This window comes from Galeopterus variegatus, unplaced genomic scaffold (assembly GCF_000696425.1).
Source record: "Galeopterus variegatus unplaced genomic scaffold, G_variegatus-3.0.2 Scaffold590, whole genome shotgun sequence".
NCBI classification, from domain to species: domain Eukaryota; kingdom Metazoa; phylum Chordata; class Mammalia; order Dermoptera; family Cynocephalidae; genus Galeopterus; species Galeopterus variegatus.
In genome coordinates, this window is record NW_007726701.1 from 152,403 (window position 1) to 175,694 (window position 23,292).

The following is a 23,292-nucleotide window of genomic DNA, read 5'->3' on the forward strand; positions in this document are numbered from 1 at the left end:
CTGAACAGTCGTCGGGGTTTCCGCTTGCTGGAGACCTGGGCCCAGCTTGGGGGGAGGCATGAAGTGGACACACAGTGGGTACATGAGTTTTAATGAGGGGGCAGACTGAGGAGGTGGCCACTGATCAGAGCTCAGGGCCAGGGTCTGTGGGAGTCACCCATGTCTCCCTCCTGTCATTTCAGGAGGCCGTATTTTTTCCCAAAACCCGAGAAGGCCTCAGAGGCCTGGTTAGCAGTCTTGTCGATGGTTTCCTGGGTGGTCTTGGCCACTTCATCCATGGCTGGGGAAGGAAGGGAGAGGGTAGGTAAGGGTAGGGAACCCGCACCATGCGGGGTTAGCCTGGCCAGCCTCCTTCCCTAGGAAGCCTGCCTTGGGGCATTGTGGGCAGAGAGGCCTGCAGAGGACGGGGTGTGCCAGGGCTGGGGCATGGTGGGGGGTGTGCTGAGGCTGCCCGCCCTGCCTCCCCTCCAGCCCCACCAGACCTTTCTGCCCGGCCTCTGTGGCCTGATCCACGACTTGCTGAGCTGCTGCTCCGGCTGCTGTCACTGGAACAGAAAGAGGTGGCCTTTAGCCCCAGCTGAGGCACCCTGACCACAGAGACTCCACCACTGCTGCCCCCCACCTGTTTTTCAGAGTAGTCTGTCCTAAAGGCCCAAGGAGCCCTTTCCATGTCTCTGGGGTGTTCTTCTTTATTTACAGCTCTGGGCTCCTGCCCTCTGGCCTACTTCTCTGCATCTCCAGGGTTGCTGAGAATGTTCGACAGGGAAGGAAGGCAGGGCTGGTCTGGAGCTGGCATCTGAGCTGTGGCTGCTGCTGGGCATGGTCCAGGAAGACCCCTGCCCCCTTTAACAACTTCTCCCCTAGAGGCCTGACCCAGATGCCTGAATTCCCAGCTTTAGTGCACCTGGCCCTGGGGCCTCTACTTTTGCCAGGCATTCTTACAACCTCCTCCCTTCTGCAGCACACCCCACAGTGCAGACAGCATGAATGCCAATGCCTGCATGGGCAGGCAGCTTAAAGCATAAGGAGATGAAGCGCAAAAAGGAGGTGAAACTCCCAAAGCCAGGCCATCTTCTCTGGACCAAAGTTTCTGCCTGTGGTGAACGTGGTTCCGAGGGCTCAGGTGGGCTAGCTTGCTGGGTGGGCTGACGGGTGGCTGCAGCCTGCAGAGATCTGAATCATCCTTTCTGCTGAACAGGAACGGGCCTGCCTTATTCACATGCCATCCTTGTGGGGGGTGGGGGCAGAGGAAAGGAGTGGGCTGGTAGGTCCTGGGTACACTCCCAGAGGCCCCTGGGGTCTTGTCTGACATAGCCCATCCGAAAGCTACAGAGAAGGAGCCTTTGCACCCAGCTCACAAGGAAAAAGTGAGGCCCAGAAGGAAGGGTTCTGTTGACAGAGGCTTCTTGGTAGCACTTTAGTCTCAAAGGGAGAACTGTGGGCTTTCCCTGGGGCACTGATGAAGAAAGGAGTTGTCTCGATTGGGGCAGGACTGAAGTCCCAAGGAAGCCTGGGTTGGGTGCTAGAAGAACTAACCTGGTGAGCCAGGGAGTCTCCTCATATCCCCTACCGGCCACCCCCAGCTGTGTAGCCTCCGGAGTAAGGAGAGAGCTGGAGGTGGAGAAACTGAGCCTGGGACCTGCCCTGCCCGGTGAGGACTTAAAAGTAAGGAAATTATTTGGGGGAAGGAGGCACGGGAAGGAGCGGGTTTCAAAACAGCCCAGTAGAGTCTGGAGCAGCCGTGCCCATCTCATCCGGTGCTGTGCGCTCAGGCCCGGGCGGGGGAGGTCGGTGGCGCAGCGCGCGCTCCCGCGGACCTCCTCTGAAGGCCCGGGTGGGGCCGCTCCCCGCCGGAGCACCGCTGTTCCGCCACCTCCCCGGGACATCATCCCGCTGCTGATCAGGGTGGGCGTCCTGCCCGCCCCTCCATACCAGGGCCCGAGCCGCCCGTCTGCCGACCTGCGGGCTGCGCAGACCCGCGGCCCCCGCCCGCCTGTGTCCAGGCGGTGCCCCTCCCTGTGCCCGGGTCGCGCTCTGTCCTCACCCGCTCCCTGGGCGGCTCCCTCCACCTGTTGCTTCAGGTCCTGCAAGCCCTTGCTGGCCATGGCTGCGGGGCGTCTGCGGGGTCGTCAAGGGCTGCTGCAGCGAGGTTGGATCCTGCTCACGGAGGCGGCGACGTGAGAGCCAGATCGGGTTTTTAAGGCACCCCAGGGCTGGCCCGCCCCGCGGAGGGGAGGGGGCGCGGGGCGGTCCCGGGCAGACGGGCTCTTGGCCTCAGGCGGGCCGCGGTGGGGTGGGGGTGGGGGGGACGGCCCGAACCAGGGTCTAAAGAGCAGCTGGGTCAGGGGTCCAGAGAAAAGCCGGGGGCAGGAGAGGGGAGCATACGCCTCCCCCGATCTGGTCGGCCCGATCCTGGGGTCGCCCATTGGTGAGCATGGGGTCAGCGCCAGGTCGCGAACTAAAAAGGCTGGAGTTGACGTTAATGATAGCAGCATCATTTTATTGAGCATTTATCTTGTGCCAGGAGCTGCCCTAACGCTTTAAGTCTCTTGTATAATCTTTACCATCACCTCCTGAATTGGGTGTTATTATTAATAGCATCGGCTTATAGGAGGAAACTGAGGCAGACAGAGAGTGAGTTAAGTCTCACCGAAACTCACATGGCAGGGACTCCAATCTGCATTGGTGGGATGTAAACCCTAGGGCCCTGGCAGCCCCGAGGACCCCCCAACACTCTCCCTTCCACCCCCATACCCAGCTCAGCACTGCAGCCTGACCTTCTGCCTGCCGGCCACTGGACAAAGAACTCACCACTGGTCCCAAAAGCCGGACAACTTGGGCAGGAAGCACAGCTCAGGAGGGTAGGAATATGCCTGGGTCACACAGGTCACCTTTCCTGGGGCAGGGCATGTGGGGCTTGTGGATAACCTGAGGGTGCTAGGAGGGGTTGTTAGGAACCTGTGCCTGAGTGGAGGAGCCAGGATCCCAGGGACAGCAAAATGACCTTTGAGCAACCCCTTGGTACTCAAGGGGACATGGGTCGGGCCCCACCCCACCAGGCACTCTCCTACTCCAGAGTTGGCATTCGGAGCTAGGAGGCCACCACCCCATCTGTGTCTCCTGGTCATTCATTGGGACCCTCTCCTCTTCAGGGCTGTCTCTTACATCTCTGTTGGAGTCTCACCTATTCTGGAGCTGTGGGAAGCCCCTGCCACCCAGGCCTGTGTTGGGGCTGAGAGGCTGTTACCCCAAAATATGGTGCTTTGACATGCTGGAATAAAGAAGAAGCCTCAAGGTCTCTCTGACCTCCCCTCCTCCTGTCTCTCAATCCTCTGTCACTCTGCAAAGCACAGGAAGAGACTGCTCCCTCATCTGCCTGAAGTCCTGACCCACTGAAGATAGTTACTTCTGGTCCTTTCCCTGAGTCTAAATGAACTTAAGTCTTATCATGGAAAGAAAGACTAAAGTATGTCAACACACCTGGACAGAATTTTGTCACTCCTGGACAGACTTTTGACACATTTAGTGTTTTAAAGAGAATCATTTACCAGTCATTGTCTGCTCTGTGGGCCAAATAGATTTTGTCCCAGGCCATTGTATGTTCTCCGGGCCCATTGTGTCCCCTAAAAATCTCTTGTATGCCCCCCATCTTCCCTTTCCCTATGAAGAGGGGTATATAAGTTTCTGCACCCCACTGGGTTACCGGGCAGCCATTCTGTGATTCCCCCATGCTATGCAGGTTAAATTAGAATTGTAATGCCTTTTCTTCGTGTTAATCTGCACCTGTCAGTGATTTTTAGTGAACCTTCAGGGGTAAAGTTTTTCCTTGGCCCCTACTCCTGCTGCTCTGGCTCATGCCATGCTTCTAGCAGGGAGGGTCAGCCCCTTGCATGGGGCATCTGGAAGTGCATACACATGCACGCGCACGTGTGCATGCATGCACGCTGGGTATGGATTAATAGAGATGTCAACCCTGGGCAAGAGGAAGGAGCAGGCTTTGAGATTAGGTGGGGTAAGGGAGGTAGCACGGGCCCAGATAAACAAAGCCACCGCCCAGCCCTGCCCAGCCCCGCCCCTCCTGGCCCAGAGCCTGTCCCTGCCCTGGGCGCAAAGGCTCTGTGGGGAGTGGCCTGACTGAATCTCTGGGGACTCCGGGGAGCCCAGCCCAGCCCCTGCCACAGCCCTGTCAGCTCGCATGAAATCCCACCAGTAGCACTGTCCCCTTAGCCAGAAAGGCTTTTGACACCATTCTAGTTGGTTTACTGCTGGCGCTATTTGGCACCAGGCCCTATGGGCACGCACGAGGCAGGAAGGGCTGGTCCAAGCAGGCGATGGTACAGACGGCTCAGAATGGCCCCAAAGCAGCAGACAATGGAGTCAGACCTCTTGGCTTCAAATACCCCTGGGGCAAGTCCCTTCATCTTTCTGAGCCTCAGTGTCCCCATCCTTGATGGGAGGGAACACTAACAGAATTTCCCCAAAGTGTTTTTGTGAGGATTAAATGGGCCAGAGGGTGCCCAGACTCAGCAGAGGGCCCTGCAAGAGGGGCAGGGTGCCGGGCCTTCTCAGACCAGGAATGGCATAAAGAGAGAGCATCACTTCTCCAGCAACTTTGGAGCCGCCTCACAAGCCAGAGCACATGGCAGGGGCTCTAAAAGCAAAGAGCACTGCAGGTGCCCGTGGGGACGGAAGGGGCTTCCTGGAACCGCAGAACTCCGTGTTTGGCATCTGAGTCCAGGAATAGCCCTGAGTATGTATCTGGGGTTGGGGGACAGCAGCAGGGACCTTTCTGGGCTCCTTCAGCAGAGGCAGAGAGCACTGGAGGGGGGCCAGGGGCTGGGTCTAGGTGCCTTCGGCCTCCACCCTCAGTCACCTGAGCCAGCCTTGCCCCTCCTTGCTTTCTTATACAGCCCAAAGAGCTCTTAGGCACACCCAGGCCCCGGTGGCTGTCTCCTGGGGCATGCGCAGGCCTGCTGTGCCTATGTCTGGGCCAGGGAGCAGGAACACCCCTGACTGCCCTGAGCCGCTTCCAGGGACGGGGACCAGCAGTCCCCTGCTCCTTTCTTCCTCCTCAGCAGGGACACTGGTGGCCAGCCCACCAGGATACAGCCCAGCTCAGCTGTGCTTGACTGGGCTTTCAGCCCCCTGGGCTGCCCTTCACCTCTGCTGTGCACCACAGAGGCTGGATGGGGAAGCTGCGTGGACAGGGCAGGATCTGGAGTTGTGTGTGGACTCAAGCCCTGGCTCTGACACCCAGGACTGGGGGCCCGGGGCAAGTCACTTAGATGCTCTGAGCCCAAACTGTCTGGGTTTCAAGGGGAGGGTGGGGTCCCCAGGGAACCCCTGGTTCCTGCTCAGCCAACTCTGAACAAGACTCCGGGGCATGGTGCAAACAGCCATTCATGTAGGACACTGGCCGGCCAGGTCCCTGGGTTGTTTCAGAACCTGTAGAATGTGGGGGATGGCTCTGGAACAAGACTTCCTGGACCGTTCCCAGTCCTGCGTTTCTTAGCTGTGTGCCCTGGGGCAAGTTATTTAACCTCTCTGTTCCTGAGTTTGTTCTCAGAGAAACTGGGGTCGTGCCAACTCCCACCCCACAGGTAAAGTGCTCAGAACAGTGCTGGATCGACAGCTGGGAGGAACTCAGCAAATGTCAGTTTTAGCTGTTTTCTCTCAAGGTGAGACTTACTCTTGTGCATTTCAGCTTTTGTGCTTTTTAATGACACCTGACAGGCTTCTGAGTGGGGAGCTTGAGGCTGGGCAGGGCTAGGAGGGAGGTGCCCTGATGTGACATTCCTCTTCCTCACTGTGGGTTTAGACTTTGAAAGTTACCATCTGCTGCAGGAAAGGTGTTAGGTATCCCTGGTTCCCTGCAGGACACTGGAACCAAGGACGCACATGGAAGGCAGAGGAGCCCATCCTCACCTCCTGGTGACAGCGGGTTCCTCCAGGGACGCTGAGCAGGCGGGTGTGAGCTTAAGCTCGAAACCCAGGGGCATCCAGTCCTGTGCTCCTGCGGACTGTTGGGGGAGCCAAAGACAGGGCTGCCTCCTTCACGTTAAAGGCAATGGTGGGTTGGGTGAGGAGGTGATCCTGAAGACAGTACCTGCTCTCATAGGCTCCAGAAATACCCAGCGTGTCGCTGTAGGTTACCTGGTCCCATCAACAGGCAGAACCAGCTTCTGATCCTGTGAGGACCCAGGGGGCTTCTTCATCAGTGACAATGCAGCAGGGGTGGGGACTCAAGTTTTATTTGGACTCAAAAAAAAAAAAAAAAATTCACAGCAGCATCTGTGGGTGAGAAGGTGCAGAGGGCAGAAGGGGTGAGGGTGGGAGGTGAAGGCAGTGGTGGCAGCCAGGGCGGCCAGGGCTGTGGGTGGCCAGGCGGGGTGTGGGAGCGTGGGCAGCTGCGGGGCTCTCTCCAGGGCTGGCACTGCTTGTACTGGGAGGAGGTGGGGTCCAAGGCAGACAGGTGTCCCTCAGGGCCTCCGCTACTGACATGCAGCCCTCTAGTCTCCTCCACTCTTGGCCTGGAAGAGAGAGTGGCCCTTACACACAGCTCCAGGACCCCAACCCCCAGTGGCCACCCTGCGTGGGCTGGGGAGGGTTGTCATCTGGGCCCCCACCGTCAGGAGTCATTCATGGGGGGACCTCACACTCACGCTCAGGGTTAGCTTGCCTGCAGTCCCTGTGGGGGCTGTAGAAGGTCAGGAGGCCCCTATGGGCTCTGGGACCCCAGGAGGGAGGAAGTGAGTCTGTGGGGGTGGGGTCTTACCCAGGAACCCCCTATGCTGTACCCTAGAGTCCAGCTCTTACCTCTTCAGCCACTTCCTCATCCTCCTTGGCTGTTTTATCCTCCTGTGCAGGGGCAGGTGGTTCCAAGTCCTCCTGCAGGAGAGCAAAGTGGACATGAAACCATGTGGAGGGTGCAGAGGCCCCCAGCTGCCCTGCAACCAGGGCCTCGTCTACCTGGCCTCAAAGATGAGTAGAGGCCCCTCATTGCCCTGCCGGGCTGGGAGGGGCCAGAGGTGCAGGGGCCACACTGACTGTGAGAGCCCACAGCCGGGGCTCTGCCTGATGATGCCAAGGCCTTCCAGGGTGCCAAGTACCTGGGAACTCAGCTTCTCTCCCCGAGCTGATCCCAAGTCCCTGGGTACCCTCTGGTTGGGCTTCCTTGATGAGGAAGCCCAATAGGGTGGGATGGAGTAGGGGTGGGGTGGGGTGGGACAGGGCAGAAGCCCCTGAAGCCCCAGGCCTGACCCCACCCTCAGTGTTCATAAATCACATGAGCACACACCTTTGCCCTACTGAGCCCCCAGACAGCCCTAGGAGGAGAGGTGTGTCATCACCGTTCACACGGGGACCCTGAGGCCAGGGAATCTAGGTGTCCAGCTTAAGGCCTCAGAGCCCAAAGCAGCAGGGCTTGTCAGCATCAGGTCCAGCTTGCTCCAGTTCCACTCCCATCCCCAGTAGCATGGGTCCCTCTCCCTGTCTCCTGGTTGGGCTTGGGGCTCAGGTCTTACACAGTTCTCTCCCACTTCCTGTCCCCTGTTGCCCTACACTCCAGGCCAGCCAGACACTTGCCTGAGTGGTCACAACAACTGGGTGTGTAGGACCAGACTGGTGATTGGCCTGGACCCTGGTCTCAGCACCTACCTCTACAGGGTCCTTCCACCTCCATGCTATCACAGAGCCATCCTGCCCCTTGGTGGAGTGGGCATAAAGGGGCACAGAACTGGGTGGGCCAGAGTAGGCCAGGTTGTCCAGGCGAAGGGTGGGTGGCTGCCTGCCTAGTCCAGCTGCCCCAGGCCGGCGCGTGAGGCCAGTGGTATGAGCAATCACGTGGACGCTGCTGCATCCTCTACGGTTCACTGGGGGGTGATTCACGCCTGGTTTCTGGGTGTCTCCAGGAAGTGAGTCTCCCTTGGGGAGACTCCAAGGGCTCCCCAGCCCTCCTCCAGCATCAGCAAGGAGTGCCCAGCTCTGAGGCCCGGCGCCTACCCCCAGGCCTCTGTTGCTGGTGGTTGGTGGGAGGGGACCTCCTTGGGCACATTGGGTTACGCCTAGCGCACTGATGGTGATGAGGATGATGATAAAGACAAATCACCTTCATTTGTTGGGCGCTTACGACGAGCCAGGCAGAACTGCTCCAGGGGGTCACTTCCCTCCTTCTCACAGCCCAGTGGGACACTCTCACCCCCATTCTGCAGATGAGGTAGCAGAGACCCAGAGAGGTGATGTGGCTTCCTAAGGTCAGACAGCTAGGAAGGGACAGAGCTGGAGACTAGGAGAGGGAGCAGCTGCCGGTTCCAAGGACCTAGGGACCCTGTGCAGGTCCTGGATGCAGGCCCCTCGGTGCTGCCCCGAGAGCTGGGGCAGGGCAGCCCCTACCCTTCCACCCATTCACATTCAGAGGGAGATTCTGAGTGCAGGCTGTGCCTGTAACCTCAACTTGGCCACCTGGGCGTCCTATAGCAGGTAAGGGAGCTGGAGACAGCCCTACACCCTACCCCCAGGTTGGAATCCCAGCCCCTGCCACGACCTACACCAACACAGTCTCTCAGAGCACAGGCTCAGTCCGGGCTGCCCCTGGGAATGCCAGGCTCATGAGTGCTGGCCATGGGCCCTTGGGCACGTTACTTAATCTTTCTGGGCCTTAGTTTCCACACCCTCTGCCGATTAAATGAGCTAATAAATGTCAAATTCTCTGTGGTAGGTGCTGGGACAGCTCATCCAGCTGACGTCGGCCCATGGGAGTGCCCCACTGTTCCTTTGCCCTCTGCTGCCATCTGTACACACATGCTCACCCACAGGCACGCAGAGTCACATGCATACACACTCACACATGCACACACTCATATGCACAATCACACACGCACATGTGCACAATGTATCCTCACACATATACACATGCACAGCACGCGCATGCTCACTCACATGTTCACACTCACATGCACACTCACGCAATGCACGCACACCCCCACACATGCACACTCATGTAAAGTACACCCACACGTGCACAATCACGCATATGCACACCCACACTCACGTAATACACACCGACAATACACACTCATACGCATGCACATTAACACATATGCACACTCATGCAATGCACATCCACACACTCACTTGCATACTCACACATGCACACTCATGCACATGCACACCCACACACATACACGCACATGCATCCTCACACATGCACAAGCACACACACATACTCGCACATGCACACTCATGCATGTGCACACCCACACATGGATTCTCACACACACGCAGGCACACTCGCGTTCAGCACACACGCAGCGGCGTAGGGTGGGTCAGAAGCCTTACCGCTTTTCCATCGCCAGGGGGCGCTGCTTTCCTGCTGCTCCTTGGAGGGGCAGCAGCCCAGCCAGACCAGGCCAGGCCCCTGGAGGGAAGCCGGACACTGGGTGGGTGAGTGGTGACTCCAGCCTGTTGTCCACCGTCTGTTACCATGTGGGGCTTCTGTTTTCGCTTATACAATGTGATACCTCCTAAATGCTGACAGCCATCGAGGGGCGTGGTTTCAAGCCTCATTTTCCTTGTCTATAAAATGGGCCCCAGACTCCCCCTCGCAGGGGTGGTTGTGAGGATTCCAGACGTGAATGGGTGTGAAAGCACCAGACACAAGCATACACACACACACGCCCCCCGGCGCACGGTGGATGTTGGATCCGTTGTCCCCTGCAAGTCTTTGTTTCCTGTGTGTTTGCCTGTCCTGCCTGCTCTGCAGCTGGCCTCTGTGGGCCCAGGGGAGAGGATGGGACAGGTCCGAGAGCCCGGCTCACCTTGCGCACCACCCCGGCAGTGACCGCGATGTTCTCTGCCTCCTCCACGGTCTTGACGGCCACGGTGTTGACGCTGCTGACCACGGCCTCGCTCACGGCGTTGGCCTGCTCCTTGGTCTTCTCAGCCACTGTGGGAGGACGCTGGCTGACCCTTCCCACCGGGCAGGCTTGTCCAAGTCAGGACGCAGCAGCCCCTTCCCAGGGCTCTGCTGGGACCCTCAGCTGTCCCCTTTCTGACTCGAGGACAGCTCTGACACTGATGGGGGTAAACAGGAGGCCCACCCTGGCCTAGCCTCTGGGTCCTTGTAGGGCTTGGGACCCCATTTGGGGGTAAGGGAGGACTGTGGGCTCATGCTCCCAGTCCCCTTGTCCCCTGGCCCTGGGGCTCCTCACCTGAGGTCACGCTCTGCACAACACCCTCCTTGGTCTTGGCTCCTGGGGAGGAAACGGAGGTGTCAGCCCAGGCCCATCCTCCTGGTATTGGAGGGACAACTGTGGGGTCAGCTGAGGGCAAGGACGGTGTTTGGGGGCTGGCAGCCCCTTCAAAGGGACGCTTCCGGCTGTGTCTGGAAGAAGGGGGTGGATGGGAAGGGGACAGGACAGGATGGGGGACAAACAGGCCTGAGATAGGGACATAGGGCCTCGGAAGCAGCAGGACAGGGCAGATGAGTGCTGAGTCATCAGCTTAACCTCCTCCTCCTCCTCGGAGGGACCCAAGGAGAACGGGGCGGACGGGACACTGAGCCTGGGTCTCACCTCCCAGCCCACCTTTTCTCCTGGGCAGGGCGGGGACCCGTGGCCTGGCTGCTGTCCACAGCAGCTCCAGTGTGGCGGGGGCAGGGAGCCCGCCTGAGCACCAGGCTGCTCACAGCTTTGGGGTCTCCAGGCTCCGGGGACCCTGGGGTGTGTTGTGCACGCCTTTGTGAGTGCACACATACATGGTTGGCCGTGTCTGATGTCTGAGTGCCCCTCTTGCTGTTCTGTCCCAGAGACCCCTGGGGTCTTGAGGCGGCCAGAGGCCAACATGCACTGGTGTGTGCAGGGGACTGTGGATGCTCCGGGGCCTGGAGACCCCACCTCAACAGCCAGGGCCTCACCCCCTCCCGAGATGCCTCCCTACGACTGGGTAGTAAGGTCGGGCTGCAGATGACGGGGCATCCATGCTCCAGCCACCTTGCTGCCCCTCCCTGCCCCACCCTGCCATGCCCTGACTCACCCACATACATGACCCCCTCCTTGGTCTTCTCAGCTGCTTCTGTCACCCCCTGCTTGGTCTTCTCCACGGCGCCCACCACGCCCTCCTTGGCGATGGAGAAGCCCTTCTTGAAGACGTCCATGCTGGAGGGCAGGCTGCTGGGCTGCGGTGGCAGGGACGGAGCCTGGCCTGGCTGTCGCTTCGCCGTGAGCTGCGGGCTGAGCTGGCGCAAGTGCTGCCGCAGCGGCCGCCCTCCCTGCCTCTCACTGACGCTATGAAATATTGATGCGGCGGCAGCCAGCTGGAGCCCCGCCAGCGGGGGCAGGGCAGCAGCGGGAGGCTCTGCTGGCTCCCTCCTGCCCGCCTGTCCTCCAGGGGGGTCCAGGGAGGCTGGACACATCCCAGTCCATCACTGCCCCTCATCCCCACACTGCGCTGCCCACCCACGGGGAGGCCCAGACTGGTGCTCTCTGGCCCTGGGGCTGTGGTGTCTGTGCTATACCTGGGGATACAGGCGCAGAGAGGGGAGGTGCCTCCACCAGTGCCCCCAGCATCCCAGCTAGGGCAGGGGTCAGGGCCATGCAGGCCTGTCAGGTGAGTGGCCAACCTTCCAGACTGTTCTGGGCTGCTCAGCTACACACCAGCATCCTGGATGCCCTGAACCCTGGGCTCTTGCAAAACCAGTTGGAGGAGCTTGGGGCACTGGACACACGGGCTTCCCCGTGCCCTGCCCTATGCCCACATGCTATGTGACCCCAGGATAGCTCTTTTCTTTCTCTGAGCCTCCACCCACGTACTGGCTCCCACAGCCCACTGGTGAAAGGTGCTGAGGAGGCACGCCGTGCTGCCCATTTCCTGGCCAGCAGCATGGAAGGGCAGCAGGTCACTTGAGACGGACCCAGCCACTTCCTGCAGCCCTACCTCGAGGCTTCTCCTGACTCCCAGGGAGCAGGTTTGGTGGGGCCACCCCTGTGTCTCCCCACCCCCACTGTCCCTCAACCAAGTCCTCCCGGGGCATAGGAACCAGCCAGCATGGTTGGTGGCCTGTGGAGCCAGGCAAGGGGGTGGGGGCCGGACAAGACCCACCGGGAGGGCCAGCCCAGGCCACTTCCTCTCTTTGTTGTCCCTGTATTTTCTTTTCCTTCTGAGATTTAACTTGGAGACCACGTCACTGGCAGTTTCTGGAGTCACTTGTCGAGGCTGAGCCTAAGCCGAGCCCAGCCTGAGCCTGTGCCGTGACCAAGATGATCCTGACCCTGCTGCTTGGCCTTGGGGGGCTCCTTGGCTGGGGCCTGCTGGGAGCCTGGGCCCAGTTCCCCAGTACCAGGTTCCCAGACCCACACGGCTCCAGGCTGCCTGGGGTCGGGAGGACAGAGGCTGAGGACACCGGCAGGGACCCTGTCAGACGGTAAGGAGGGCCTGGACCTTGGCCGGGTTCACGGTGCAGGATGTGAGCCCCAGCTCAGCCTGTGGCTTGGGCAGGTGGGGAGCAGCTCCCACCACCAACCATCCGGCATCAGGGGCTGAGGACTGTAGTTCTAGACATTCCCAGCTGTGCTGGCCTTGGCTCCTGTTCTTTGAAGAAAATCAATTCTGAAAGCTGAGCCCCAGCAAGGCTGGCCCAGCCTAAGCCATTGAGGACAGGTGCTCCTGGGGAGGGGATTCTGATCTGAGTGCCCAGGGAGCCTGGACCTGAGTGCTGAGCAGTTAGCAGAGAGGGCACCTTGTTCTCCAGAGCACAAAGGAGGCAGCAAGCTTGGCCTTGGTGCTCCTCTGGGAATGGGTGGGACGATCTTGCAAATGGACCCTGTATGCCATTTTCCAACATGCCAGGGACCCTCCTGTGGGTCTCCCCTCTGGGTCTGAGGTGGTCCTGGAGCCTCCTCTCCAACCACCTCATAATTATAGCAGCAGGTGCCGTTTCCTGGGCCAGGCACCTTGCCAAGTGTTATCTCTGTTAATCCCCCCAACAGTCCCATTGACAGAAGAGTCATCTGAGGCTCAGAGACGCTGAGCAGCTTGCCCAAGGTCACATAGCTAAGGAGAACTGGAACAGGATCTAAGTCCGACTCCAGAGATCACACCTGACCCTTGCTCTGACTGCAGCACTCAGAGACAGCCCGGCCCCAGGTGCTCCCACCCGCACCCCCACCGGCCCCTCACCCACGCACAACAGACTTCATTGGTTGAGGGCATCTATGTGGATTTGGAAGGTGGGGGGTGGGAGCAGCCTACATCCACCCAGAGTCTCCCATTTGGATGTATGAAGTCCCTGTCGCATTGGCTCACAGGATGAATCTGCCTGGGACAGCCTCAGATCAGGTGAATGCTGGTGGTCATTCTCCCGAAAACAGATTAGACCAGGAGAGGCAAGAGGACTAGAATAAGCAAGTGCCCATCAGCCCTCAGCAGGACCCGTCCCTGCTTCCCGTTCTGGCTGGGGGGCGGGGCAGGGGGGGATCCAGCCACGCAGCTCTGATTTCAGGACCAAGGACCAAGCCTTCCCTCTCTAAAGCCATTAGCTCCCTGCATGAGTCTCTGGGCCCCCTTCCTGCCTTTGATGAAGGGGAGGACAAGGGGACCTTAGTGGATAGGAAGGCGGAGGGAGCCACTCCCAGCAACAGCGTTCTGCTAGGGATCCCCCGGGATCGAGGGCCTATGGACTGCTGACGGGCTGCCCAGCAGGTCCCTCGGCTGTTCCCTGGGTGGTCTCAGCGTGAGCAGTTGTGTGCACCAGGGCTTCTGGCCCAGGACTGGCCAGGCATCCCAAGCCTGGCTTCCCCTGTCTGCTGGGTCTCCTCCCACAACTGCAGAAGCTGCGGTCTCCACAGGCCAAGCACAAGTTGTAGGGGCGTCTGGAGGGGCTGGTGGGAAAGGAAGGAAACGCTCTGCAGCTTCCTGGGCTGGTTGCTTCCCACAGGCCTGTGACCAAGGAGGCGGAAACGCTGCTCCAGTCCCCCTCCGGCAGCAGGGGAAGGGAGGGTGAAAGGGACACCTCACGCTCTGGCAGCAGGGTCCAGAGCCAGGCCTCCCGCCCTGCATTTGCCCCTCATGCCCACTTCTGGACCCCGGGCCAGAGCAGGCCCTGGACACAGACCCCGATGAGACCCTTTGGAAGGAGACTCTTGAGCAGAGTAGCTCAGTACCTGATGCCCTGTGTCCCCAGACTGCCAGGTCCCGTGGTGGAGGAGGGAAGGGGTTAACTATGTCCTAGGTCCCTGGGTATCTGCAAGGCAGGGCCCAGGGAGCAGTGAGGTCAGTGTTTGGCCACCATGAGGAGGAAGAGTCTCTTTTTGTGTCCCCTGGCTTAGCTGAGGGTATGTGGAATGTGAGCTCCTCAGATCCAGGACTTGCTGCTCCAGTGGGACTGGGTCTGTGGTGGGGACCATACTGAGCCCCGGGCAAGGAGTCCCATCTCCCACATTGTCATGACAGCTCAGGTGGGTGGGGATGCAACCCCGGGCCACGGAGCTCCTAAGTGACGGGTCGGAGCAGTGGCCTACATTCGTTGGGTTGCAAATAAGGTGTCTCTGTCCTGCCCCCCAACGGGGGTGGGAGTGTGGGGGATGCGGCTCCCCCACACTCCCGATCACCAGCATCAGGCTTCTCCTGACCCTGGCTGGCCCCGATCACCAGCATCAGGCTTCTCCTGACCCTTGCACAAGATGCGTTTGAGATTTTTGCAGCTGGGAGCTTGCAGCCCCGGGGAGTCCAGCATATTGCTGAAGGTCACACAGGAGCAGGGTGGGGCCCAGGCCCTGAGCATGAACAGGGAAGAGTCCCCACTGGCCAGAGCTGAGGCTCCCAAACCCATACTCAGGGAACCCCAGCTCTGGGCTGGCCTCCGTGTGGGCCTCAGGTTTCTCCGCCATGGCCCCTTCCTGGCTCAGACAGAGCCCTGCGAGTTTCTCCCCTGGGATGGACACGTTAATGGATTCGGGGCCTCAGAAAGCAAAGCTGCTGAGAACACACTCTCCATCCCCAGGAAGACTTGAGGCCCTGTTGGAGGTGGGTTTTACTGGCTGATTAAGAGGCACTTAAGTGCTCTGGTGGCAGCAGCAGCTGCGGCACATCCATTATGCAGGATGCTCGGCTACCAGCCCCTGCCCCCCAAAGACTCTGTCCACCTTCCCCACACCCCCTCTCTGTGACCCCAGAGACACAGCTTCTCCACATTTCTAGGACTGGGAGGAGGGCCTTGCTCAAGGTCACCCTGAGTCCAGGGAGGCGGAGGGGAGGAGAGCCCAGGCCTCCCAGCTCCCATTTAGAGGCAGATTCTGGGCCGCGGCATCAGGTTGGGGCCAAGGGCAGGCACGAACCTGGCTGTGGGATCCCCGCCCTCACTCTGGGCTGGCACCCGCCCCTCAGTAGACCGTTGGGAGGTGAGGGCACCCAGGAGGGCTCCCCAAGGGAGGGTGCAAAGAGAGCACAGGCCTGAGACAGAGTGACAGTGAGGACAATGGGCTCCTCAGCAAGTGGGGCCGGGAAGGGAGCTGCCAGGAGCTGGAGGAAACCAAAGCAAAGGTCAGGAATGTTCCCAGGGCTTCTGGGCCAGCAGCCTGCACTGTGCCAAGGGAGCGACTGCCAAGGGTGGGGAGCGTGGGCAGGGAGAACAGTGGCTGCTGGAGCCCAAGGTCCGTCAGGTCAGAAGAGAAAGTTCCCAGGCAGGAAGGGGGCGGCAGAGCCTACAGTTCCAGGAGCTCGAGGTGGAAAGTCCCGGTCACTCCTGGCAGGCTGCACCAGGCCAGGCGTGCTGTGGCACAGGACTGCGGGGCCCTCTGCATCAGGCCCGAGGGTGTTTGAGGAGTGGAACTTTGTTTAGGGAGGCCCTATGGACATTTTGGACTGGACGATTCCTTGCTGTGGGGGGCAGGGGCTGTCCTGCCTTGTAGGGTGTTGAGCAGCATCCCTGGCCTCCACCCACCACCCAGTTGTGACAACCATAAATGTCCCTAGACATTGCAAAATACAGTCATATGCCATATAGTAATGTTTCAGTCAATGACGGAACACATGCTATGGTGTTCCCGTAAGACCATATTGGCTACACCACATAGCCGAGGTGTGTCGTAGGCTGTAACATCTAGATTTGGGTAGTCCACTCTGGAGTTCCAACAACAACGAAATCACCTAATGACACATTTCTTAGAACTTATCCCAGTCTTAAACAACGCATGACTGTATACGTGGGGAAGTCCCCTCTGTCCCCTCTTGAGAACCACTGGTTTAGAGAGATACTTTTCCCTAGGACTGAGCCCACGCCCAGGAATTCCCACGGGGCCCAGACGGGTCTGTGCAGGTAGGCAGGCATCTTACCCATGGTCCCCAGCTCTGGGTGCAGCACTCTCACAGTCCACCTTTCGGCACAGGGTGAACATTCCTTCCTTCCTCCCTCATTTTGATGCCCCCCCTTTTACCATTCACTAGTCCTTTGGGCACGTACGAGTCTCTTCCTGATCTCTGTTCCCACTGACTAGTTTGTCAAACACTGTACCTTCGCCTCAGTTTCTCATTACCTGGCTATGGAGTTGGTCTTGATAGAAGAGAAACTCCTCCTTTGCTGTTGTCTTCCAGAATGTTCTTGCCTGTTCAGCTGCACTTTCTCTTCCTGACAGAAATGACTTTATTTATTTTTTTAAGCTTCATTTTTATTAGTTATACATACCCATAGGCAGGGGTCAGAAAACTACAGCCAGGGGCCAAATCTGGCCTACCAACTGTTTTTGTTAATAAAGTTTTATTGGAACACAGCCAGGCTCATTTATTCACATATTGTCAGTGACTGCTTTTGTGCTACAGTGGCAGAGTTGAGTAGATGTGATAGAGGTCATATGGCTTGGAGAGCCAAAAACCGGGGCCAGCACTGTGGGCACGTGACCTGTGCAATCACACGCACGGCCCTGCACTCTGAAAGGCCATCTTGAAATTCTTAATAAGTTTTGAGCAAGTGGCCCCAACTTTTTATTTTGCAATGGGGCCCTGCAAATTATGTAAAATATTTACTGTCTTTTCCTTTAGAGAAAAAGTTTGCTGACCCAGGGGTTACCATCAACAAATTCTATGAGGTTTGTTGAGACAATCAGAAGCCTCAGTTCCCTCTGGTCCCGAAAGGCAATGACGTTCAACTCTTTAGGTGATTCTTTTAGCATTTACCTCTGTATCTCTAAATAACATGCTTATATCGCTGCTTCTTGGGAGACAGCATTTTCTGTGATTCAGCTCTGATTCCCACCCCGTGCCCCAACCCAAAGCGAACGTGTGGGTGCAGTGCACACACACCCGCCGTCCTCACATGTTGTCATCATGAGTGTTTACATTCATGTGACTATGTATGCTACTTAGAGTTGAGCTTTGAAATAAACTACGGATCTTTTCTTTCCCCCTGCACACTTTTGGTTTTCCCTGGAGTAAAACCAATTGTCTTGTTTTCTTCTTTTGCTTAGTTTTCTGTGTCTTCGTGACTAACTCCATTCCAGACTCTCAGCCAGCTGTCCACATCTGCTCTCAGCACCATGCACGGCTCCCAGAGCCCCTGGTGGCACCCCAGGCTGGACCGTGCCTTCTGTACCCACAGCACCTCGTTGTCCTGGTGGCACTCTCCCGCCACCCCGCCTGTTTCCTAATTCCACTCTTTCTCTTTCCTGCTTTTCTCTCGTGGTTTGGTGGAGCAGCCCTCCAGCACCGTGGTACTCAGTCCTGGCTGCACCTCAAAATGACCCAAATGCTGATGCTCAGGCCCCAACTTCAGGGAGTCTCCTTTAAATGGAGACCAGTGACTCTTTAAAGTGCCACACGATGGTTTTGACACACAGGCGAGATTTCAAACTACTGCTCGGATGAGGGGTAGCTGGCAGGCACATGTTTCGGAACATGACTTGTTAGAAAGTTGCTTATTCTGTGCCCCTCATGTTGATAGTTAAGCTGGGTATAGGATTCCAGATTGGAAATTTTACACATATATACATACATATATATAGTGTGTGTGTATGTGCGCGCGCGTGCGCGCGTGTGGCTGGCTGGTAAGGGAAGCTGAATTTTCTTTCAGTGTTTTGAACGCAATTTTCATTGTGTTCTAGTTTCCAGTACTGCTGTCGAGAGGTTCAAGGCCAGTCCAATGACTGACGTGTGTGTGTGTGTGTGTGTCTCGGTTTTTCTCTTGGGAAGCATCTTTGTTCCCAGAGTTCTAAACTTTCATGATGATGTGCTTTGACGTGAGCTTATTTTCACCATATTGCAGGTAACTGGTGGGCCTTTTGAATCTAGAAATTCAAGTCCTTTCCTCCTGGCATATGTTTTTGATTTTTTTTTTTTTCCTTTTTTGTCTTTTTTCGTGATTGGCAACGGATTGCAACCCTCAGTGTCGCGCCCGTACCGGACCGGGACCGGCAACAGGATCGCAACCTTCGGTGCTGCTCCCGCACCTCACTCAGCCAGTGAGCGGCCGGTCTGTATGTGGGATCCGAACCCTCGGCGGGAGCGCCGCCACACTCCCAAGCGGCGCACTGTAGCAGTGTGCCACTGGGCCGGCCCTGTTTTTGATTTTTTTCATCGATGATTTCCTCCCTCTGTACTCTCTCTCTGGAATTAATTATTTGCATGTTGGATTTCCAGGACTGGTCCTTTATTTTTCCAGTCTTCCTCCTATTTTTATCTTTCTGCTCTTCTTTTAGGGAAGTGTTTTAAACTTTACCCTCTAACATTTCTATTAAAATTTTTGTTCATTTCTACTGTTAGGTTTTGGATTTCTAAAAGTTCTTTTATGTTCTCTGAATGTTCTCCCCTACCCCCCCCCCCTTTTTTAGCTTCCTGTTCTTGTTTCGTGGATGCAGTAACTTCTCTCACCAATCTGGGACTATTAGTGCAAGTTTGGGGGACGTTCTCTTCTCCCCGCAGTCTTGGTTTTCTCCAGGTTGACTTTTCCTGTCTGCCCATTTTGACGTCTTCTGTAATAGCGGCTTTTCTCAGGGATCATCTTGGCCGTCTGCTCACTTAAGAGAAGGAGATTGAGAAGCTGCTTGGGAGCTGGGGCGTACAGATGGGACTTTCTGATCTATGTTGTTAGAGAATGCTCTGGCTGGGCTATTTCAATGGGGGAACCCCTGATGTCAGCATTTTGGGGTCTTTTCTTCTTGGGATGGGTCATTTTCCTGAGAAGCTGTTCCAGTCTCCTGCCAATAGGGTAAAGCCTGGGAGCCAAGTAGAAGAGCAGGCTGGGGATCTCAGCACTCAAAATGGATGTGATCACTCGAGCCCCCTCAACCTTCCCCCCAGCCCTCTCCAGCTGTATCCCTGACAGTGCCTGATGGTCCCAGGACAAAGTCCAGCTCCTGAGAATAAAATCCCAGCACCAAGAGCTGCTCCATCACCATGGCCCTGAACATTGCCTCTAATATCTCACAGACGTGCCCACTTCTCCTATATCCACCGTTGCCCCATCCAAGCTGCCATCATCTCCCACCCAGACCCCTAAAACAGCCACCTATGTCTTACCCCTCCTGTCCTTTCTGCACCCAGGAGCCAGGTGGCTCCTTCATATCATTTCCCTGCTGAAACCCCTCCATGACTCCCCATGCCCTCAGTACACAGTCCAGCTCATTGGCTGGCACTGACACCTGCGCAGCCCTCTCCTCCCCTCTGCAGCCCCTCCCCCTGCCACTTGCCTCTGTCACAGCTCCTGGTGCCTCATCTGATGCTCTCCTTTAAGACACAGCCCGATTATCTCCTCCTTCTGAAAGCCTCTGCAGATCCTAGCGCCCTTTCTGAGATCGGCTGCTCTCCCTTGGGACCCCGAGGGAAGGTCTGCCTCTCCATCTCCGCACTCTGAATGCTGTGCTCACTTGAGCCTGGCACCTGGCCCCAAGAGGTGCTAAGCTGAACTGGGCTGTAGTCATTGCCACTTGCATCTCTCAGAGAGCTTTGCTCTGGGAGCTGACTGCTGGGGGAAGGGCCCTCTGACCCCTTCCACTCACTCCATGGAGCCAGCCACTGGGTCAGTGAGCTGGGGCTCCATCAGCACATGCTGGTGATGGGCAAGATGGAGGGGCTACCTCCTAGGTGTCAGGATGCTGAGTGTGACTCCCAAACCACCCTGTAGGATGTTGGTGTGGTGGCTGCTCCCCCAGCTGCCTTCCTTCCCCTACAGTGACTGTTCAAAAGTGTATTTCCATAATGGCCCAATGGAGCAGGTGTCCTCGCCACGGTGGGGTCTCCGGCGAGGAAAGTCATGAGTAGTAATGGGCAGGCTGCCAGGGCAGCCAGAACAGGGCAGTGGGCAGCATTCACAGAGCAGTGGTCAGGAGCCAGGCGCTTGTACTCGCTCGCTCACTTGGAGGAGGGCATTACGGTCTCCACCGCATAGGTGGGGAAACAGACACTCCCCAAGTGCCTCGCTCAAGGTCACACAGGCAGGAAGCGTGAAGGATTTGAACCCAGGACTCTCCAGTCCCAGCTGCACCGCGCTGCCTCCCTGGCACCAGGAGAAGCAGTGAAACTCTGCTGTGTGATTTGCGGGGCTCCTCCGCCTCTCTGTGCTGGTGTGGGAGATGCTCCAGAAGGCGGTGGAGCAGTCCCTCCTTGCAGGTGGGGACTGTGGCGCATCTACTCTGGAGTCCAGGGACACATACTGCAGAGTGCTGCCTTTTCGGGAGAACTGATTCCAGAACCCCAGCACTGGGTGGGGCAGGAGGCAGGGGCGGGCCCTCTGCAACAGTGCCCCCTGTTGTCCTCTAGAAGGGGTCATTGGGGGGCCCGGGTGTGGCTCAGTAATGCTCTCTTCTGGCTTGTTTTCCAGTAACTGGTGCCCCTACCAGAAGTCCAGGCTGGTCACCTTCGTAGCCGCTTGCAAAATGGAGAAATTCCTTGTCCACTCGCAGCAGCCATGTCCACAGGGGGCTCTGGAATGCCAGAAAGTCAAAGTCATGTGAGTGGGGCAGGGTGGGCCATTCACCCAGGCCCCATGTGGTGTGCGTGGGCTCACCTTGGAGTTACTGAGCTGGCTTTCCCCGCTGCCAGGTACCGCATGGCCCAGAAGCCGGTGTACCAAGTCAAGCAGAAGGTGCTGACCTCCATGGCCTGGAGGTGCTGTCCAGGCTTTGGGGGCCCTGACTGCCAACACCACGGTAGGACTCCCTCTCCCCTTAACCTCGGATCCCAGAGGTCTGTAGCTCCTCTAACCTCTGGGGTCAACATCCAATGCTTTCTTCCGCAGCCCCCACAGCAATCCCTGAGCCTGCAGATCCAAGTGATGGCCACCGGGAGCCTTGGGACTGGCCAGTCAGCTTGGAACCTGGTGTGTTGCTTTCCTGGAAGGTGCAGCAGGGCAGCGGGCAGAGCCCATGTGTCCGGCCCTTCCTCCTCCGGTAGTACAGTGCCATTTCAGGAAAACCTCGCTGCTAGAACCTGCAAGGGCCCCACTGCGGCCCTGCACCACCTTCCCCCAGTGGGCCAGGTTCACAGGGCTGCCAGCTGCCTGCCTGCTGCCTGGGCACTCCCTCCTTCTCCTTGACCCATCTTCTGGGAAGGACTGATTCATTGGGCACGTCCCTTGCCCCTTGAGCCACACAAGCTCCCATGCCTGGAAGAAGCCTCCCCACCCTTCCTCATAGCCCAAACTGGGGCCAGGAAGTCATGCTGTTCCTAGTCCTTGAGACAGCACAGGAGACCCACCAAGAGACACCATTTGTGAGGCCTTTCAAGGCTGGGTCCACAGTTGAGATGGCAAATGAGTTTCATCACATGGTGACCTCCTGTGGGTCGACCAGGGCTGCTGGGAATGGTGTTGTGCGGCCACGTCCAGTGCTGAGGAGGGAGGCATGCGGTGTCTGTTGTGGGTGTGGGAGGGCGGCCGAGGGCCGTCTGGGCACACGTTTGCCCTTCTGGGGCTGAAGTCTTCTAAGCTCCTGCTCAAAGGACGTCAGCACTCACCCCCCACTCCCAGCCCCCAACTCTCCTTCTCTGTACCTCATGATCTGCCCGGGCCTGGGGAGTTAGCCCCAGACACTTATGTCTGATGTGTATTCAGGCCACCTGCCTGCAGAGATCAACGAGGTTGAGGCGCGACAGGGACAGCAGGAACGTCTGCTGGGAGATCTCCAGAACGACGTTCACCAGATGGCAGACAGCCTCCCAGGCCTGTTACTAAACTTCACAGCTGTGACGGAGATGGCGATGGAGGCAAACCAAACAGAGCGTGGTGAGTGGCAGAAGACGGGGGGGAAGAGCCTGGTCACCTCAAGGGGAAGGGGGGGAGGGAGGCAGGAAGGCACAGACCTCTGAGGACCCCGCTGGTCCCCGCCGGGGGGAGGGGGGTTGTCGGCTACTGCAGGGCTTGTGTAGAAACATGTCTGTTACAGAGCTTCTGGGCAAATCCTCGGAGCAAATGCTGTCGCTGCACATGGGTGCCTTCCAGGAGGTCCATTTCAGCCCCATCTGGAGGAGCATCAACGAAAGCCTGCACAGCCTCTTCCAGGCCATACGAAACCTGTCTCTTGATGTGGAGGTCAACCGCCAGGCCATCAAGCAAGTCCAGGAAAGCACCGTGGCCAGGGCTGACTTCCAGGAGCTGGGTGCCAAATTTGAGGCCAAGGTCCAGGAGAACGCCCAGAGAGTGGGCCAGCTGCAGCGGGACGTGGACGACCGCCTCCACGCCCAGCAACTTGCCCTGCACCACTCCCTGTCTGAGGTCCAGGCCCATGTGGACACCAAGTTGAAGCAGCTGCACAAGGCTCAGGAGGCACTGGGGACCAATGGCAGCCTGGTGGCAGCAGGGGCTGGTGCAAGGCCAGAGCCGGAGAGCCTGCAGGCCAGGCTGGGCCAGCTGCAGAGGAACCTCTCTGCGCTGCACGTGGCCTCGGGCCGCAGGGAGGAGGAGCTGCAGAGCACCCTCAAGGACATGAGGGCCACCCTGGCCCGGCACGTGGATGAGATCCAGGAGCTGTACTCCGAATCGGACGAGACTTTCGATCAGATCAGCAAGGTGGAGCGGCAGGTAGAGGAGCTGCAGGTGAACCACACGGCGCTCCGGGAGCTGCGGGTGATCCTGATGGAGAAGTCACTGATCACGGAGGAGAACGAGCAGGAGGTGAAGAGGCAGCTCCTGGAGCTCAACCTGACGCTCCAGCACCTGCAGGGCGGCCACGCCGACCTCATCAAATACGTCAAGGACTGCAGCTGCCTCCGGGAGGGCAACAGGGACGGCTCCTCCGTGCGGGCCCCGAGCGGCGCCGTGGACGCGCAGGAGGCGCAGGGCGAGCGGGCGGCGGCGGCGCCGGCTGCCCCGCCCAG

At 58.2% G+C, this 23,292-nt stretch overlaps 3 protein-coding genes and 1 long non-coding RNA gene across 4 annotated transcripts in view; 2 read left to right on the top strand and 2 right to left on the bottom strand.

Moving 5' to 3' along the window:
* Window positions 1–74: 74 nt before the first annotated feature.
* On the bottom strand, window positions 75–2,172 carry ADIRF (adipogenesis regulatory factor). The gene is made up of 3 exons (XM_008570303.1): window positions 2,045–2,172; window positions 483–545; window positions 75–280 (listed from the first exon to the last, which is right to left on the bottom strand). The coding sequence occupies exons 1-3, from the start codon at window positions 2,103–2,105 to the stop codon at window positions 174–176; spliced, it is 231 nt and encodes a 76-aa protein (XP_008568525.1). The 5' UTR covers window positions 2,106–2,172; the 3' UTR covers window positions 75–173.
* A 619-nt stretch (window positions 2,173–2,791) lies between these two features.
* Window positions 2,792–3,776, top strand: LOC103588590. The gene is made up of 2 exons (XR_550326.1): window positions 2,792–2,861; window positions 3,153–3,776. It is a non-coding gene; the product is annotated as an uncharacterized LOC103588590 (long non-coding RNA).
* Window positions 3,777–6,235: 2,459 nt separating this feature from the next.
* SNCG (synuclein, gamma (breast cancer-specific protein 1)) lies at window positions 6,236–11,321 on the bottom strand. Its single transcript, XM_008570305.1, has 5 exons — window positions 11,032–11,321; window positions 10,209–10,250; window positions 9,816–9,943; window positions 6,817–6,888; window positions 6,236–6,530 (listed from the first exon to the last, which is right to left on the bottom strand). The coding sequence occupies exons 1-5, from the start codon at window positions 11,150–11,152 to the stop codon at window positions 6,510–6,512; spliced, it is 384 nt and encodes a 127-aa protein (XP_008568527.1). The 5' UTR covers window positions 11,153–11,321; the 3' UTR covers window positions 6,236–6,509.
* A 933-nt stretch (window positions 11,322–12,254) lies between these two features.
* The window catches only part of MMRN2 (multimerin 2), a 15,976-nt gene continuing 4,938 nt past the window's right edge, over window positions 12,255–23,292 (top strand). Inside the window, exons 1-6 of the mRNA XM_008570319.1 lie at window positions 12,255–12,418; window positions 20,801–20,929; window positions 21,022–21,128; window positions 21,218–21,298; window positions 22,031–22,201; window positions 22,362–23,281. Coding sequence (XP_008568541.1) covers window positions 12,255–12,418; window positions 20,801–20,929; window positions 21,022–21,128; window positions 21,218–21,298; window positions 22,031–22,201; window positions 22,362–23,281 — 1,572 coding nt within the window. The remainder of the gene's footprint in view (window positions 12,419–20,800; window positions 20,930–21,021; window positions 21,129–21,217; window positions 21,299–22,030; window positions 22,202–22,361; window positions 23,282–23,292) is intronic.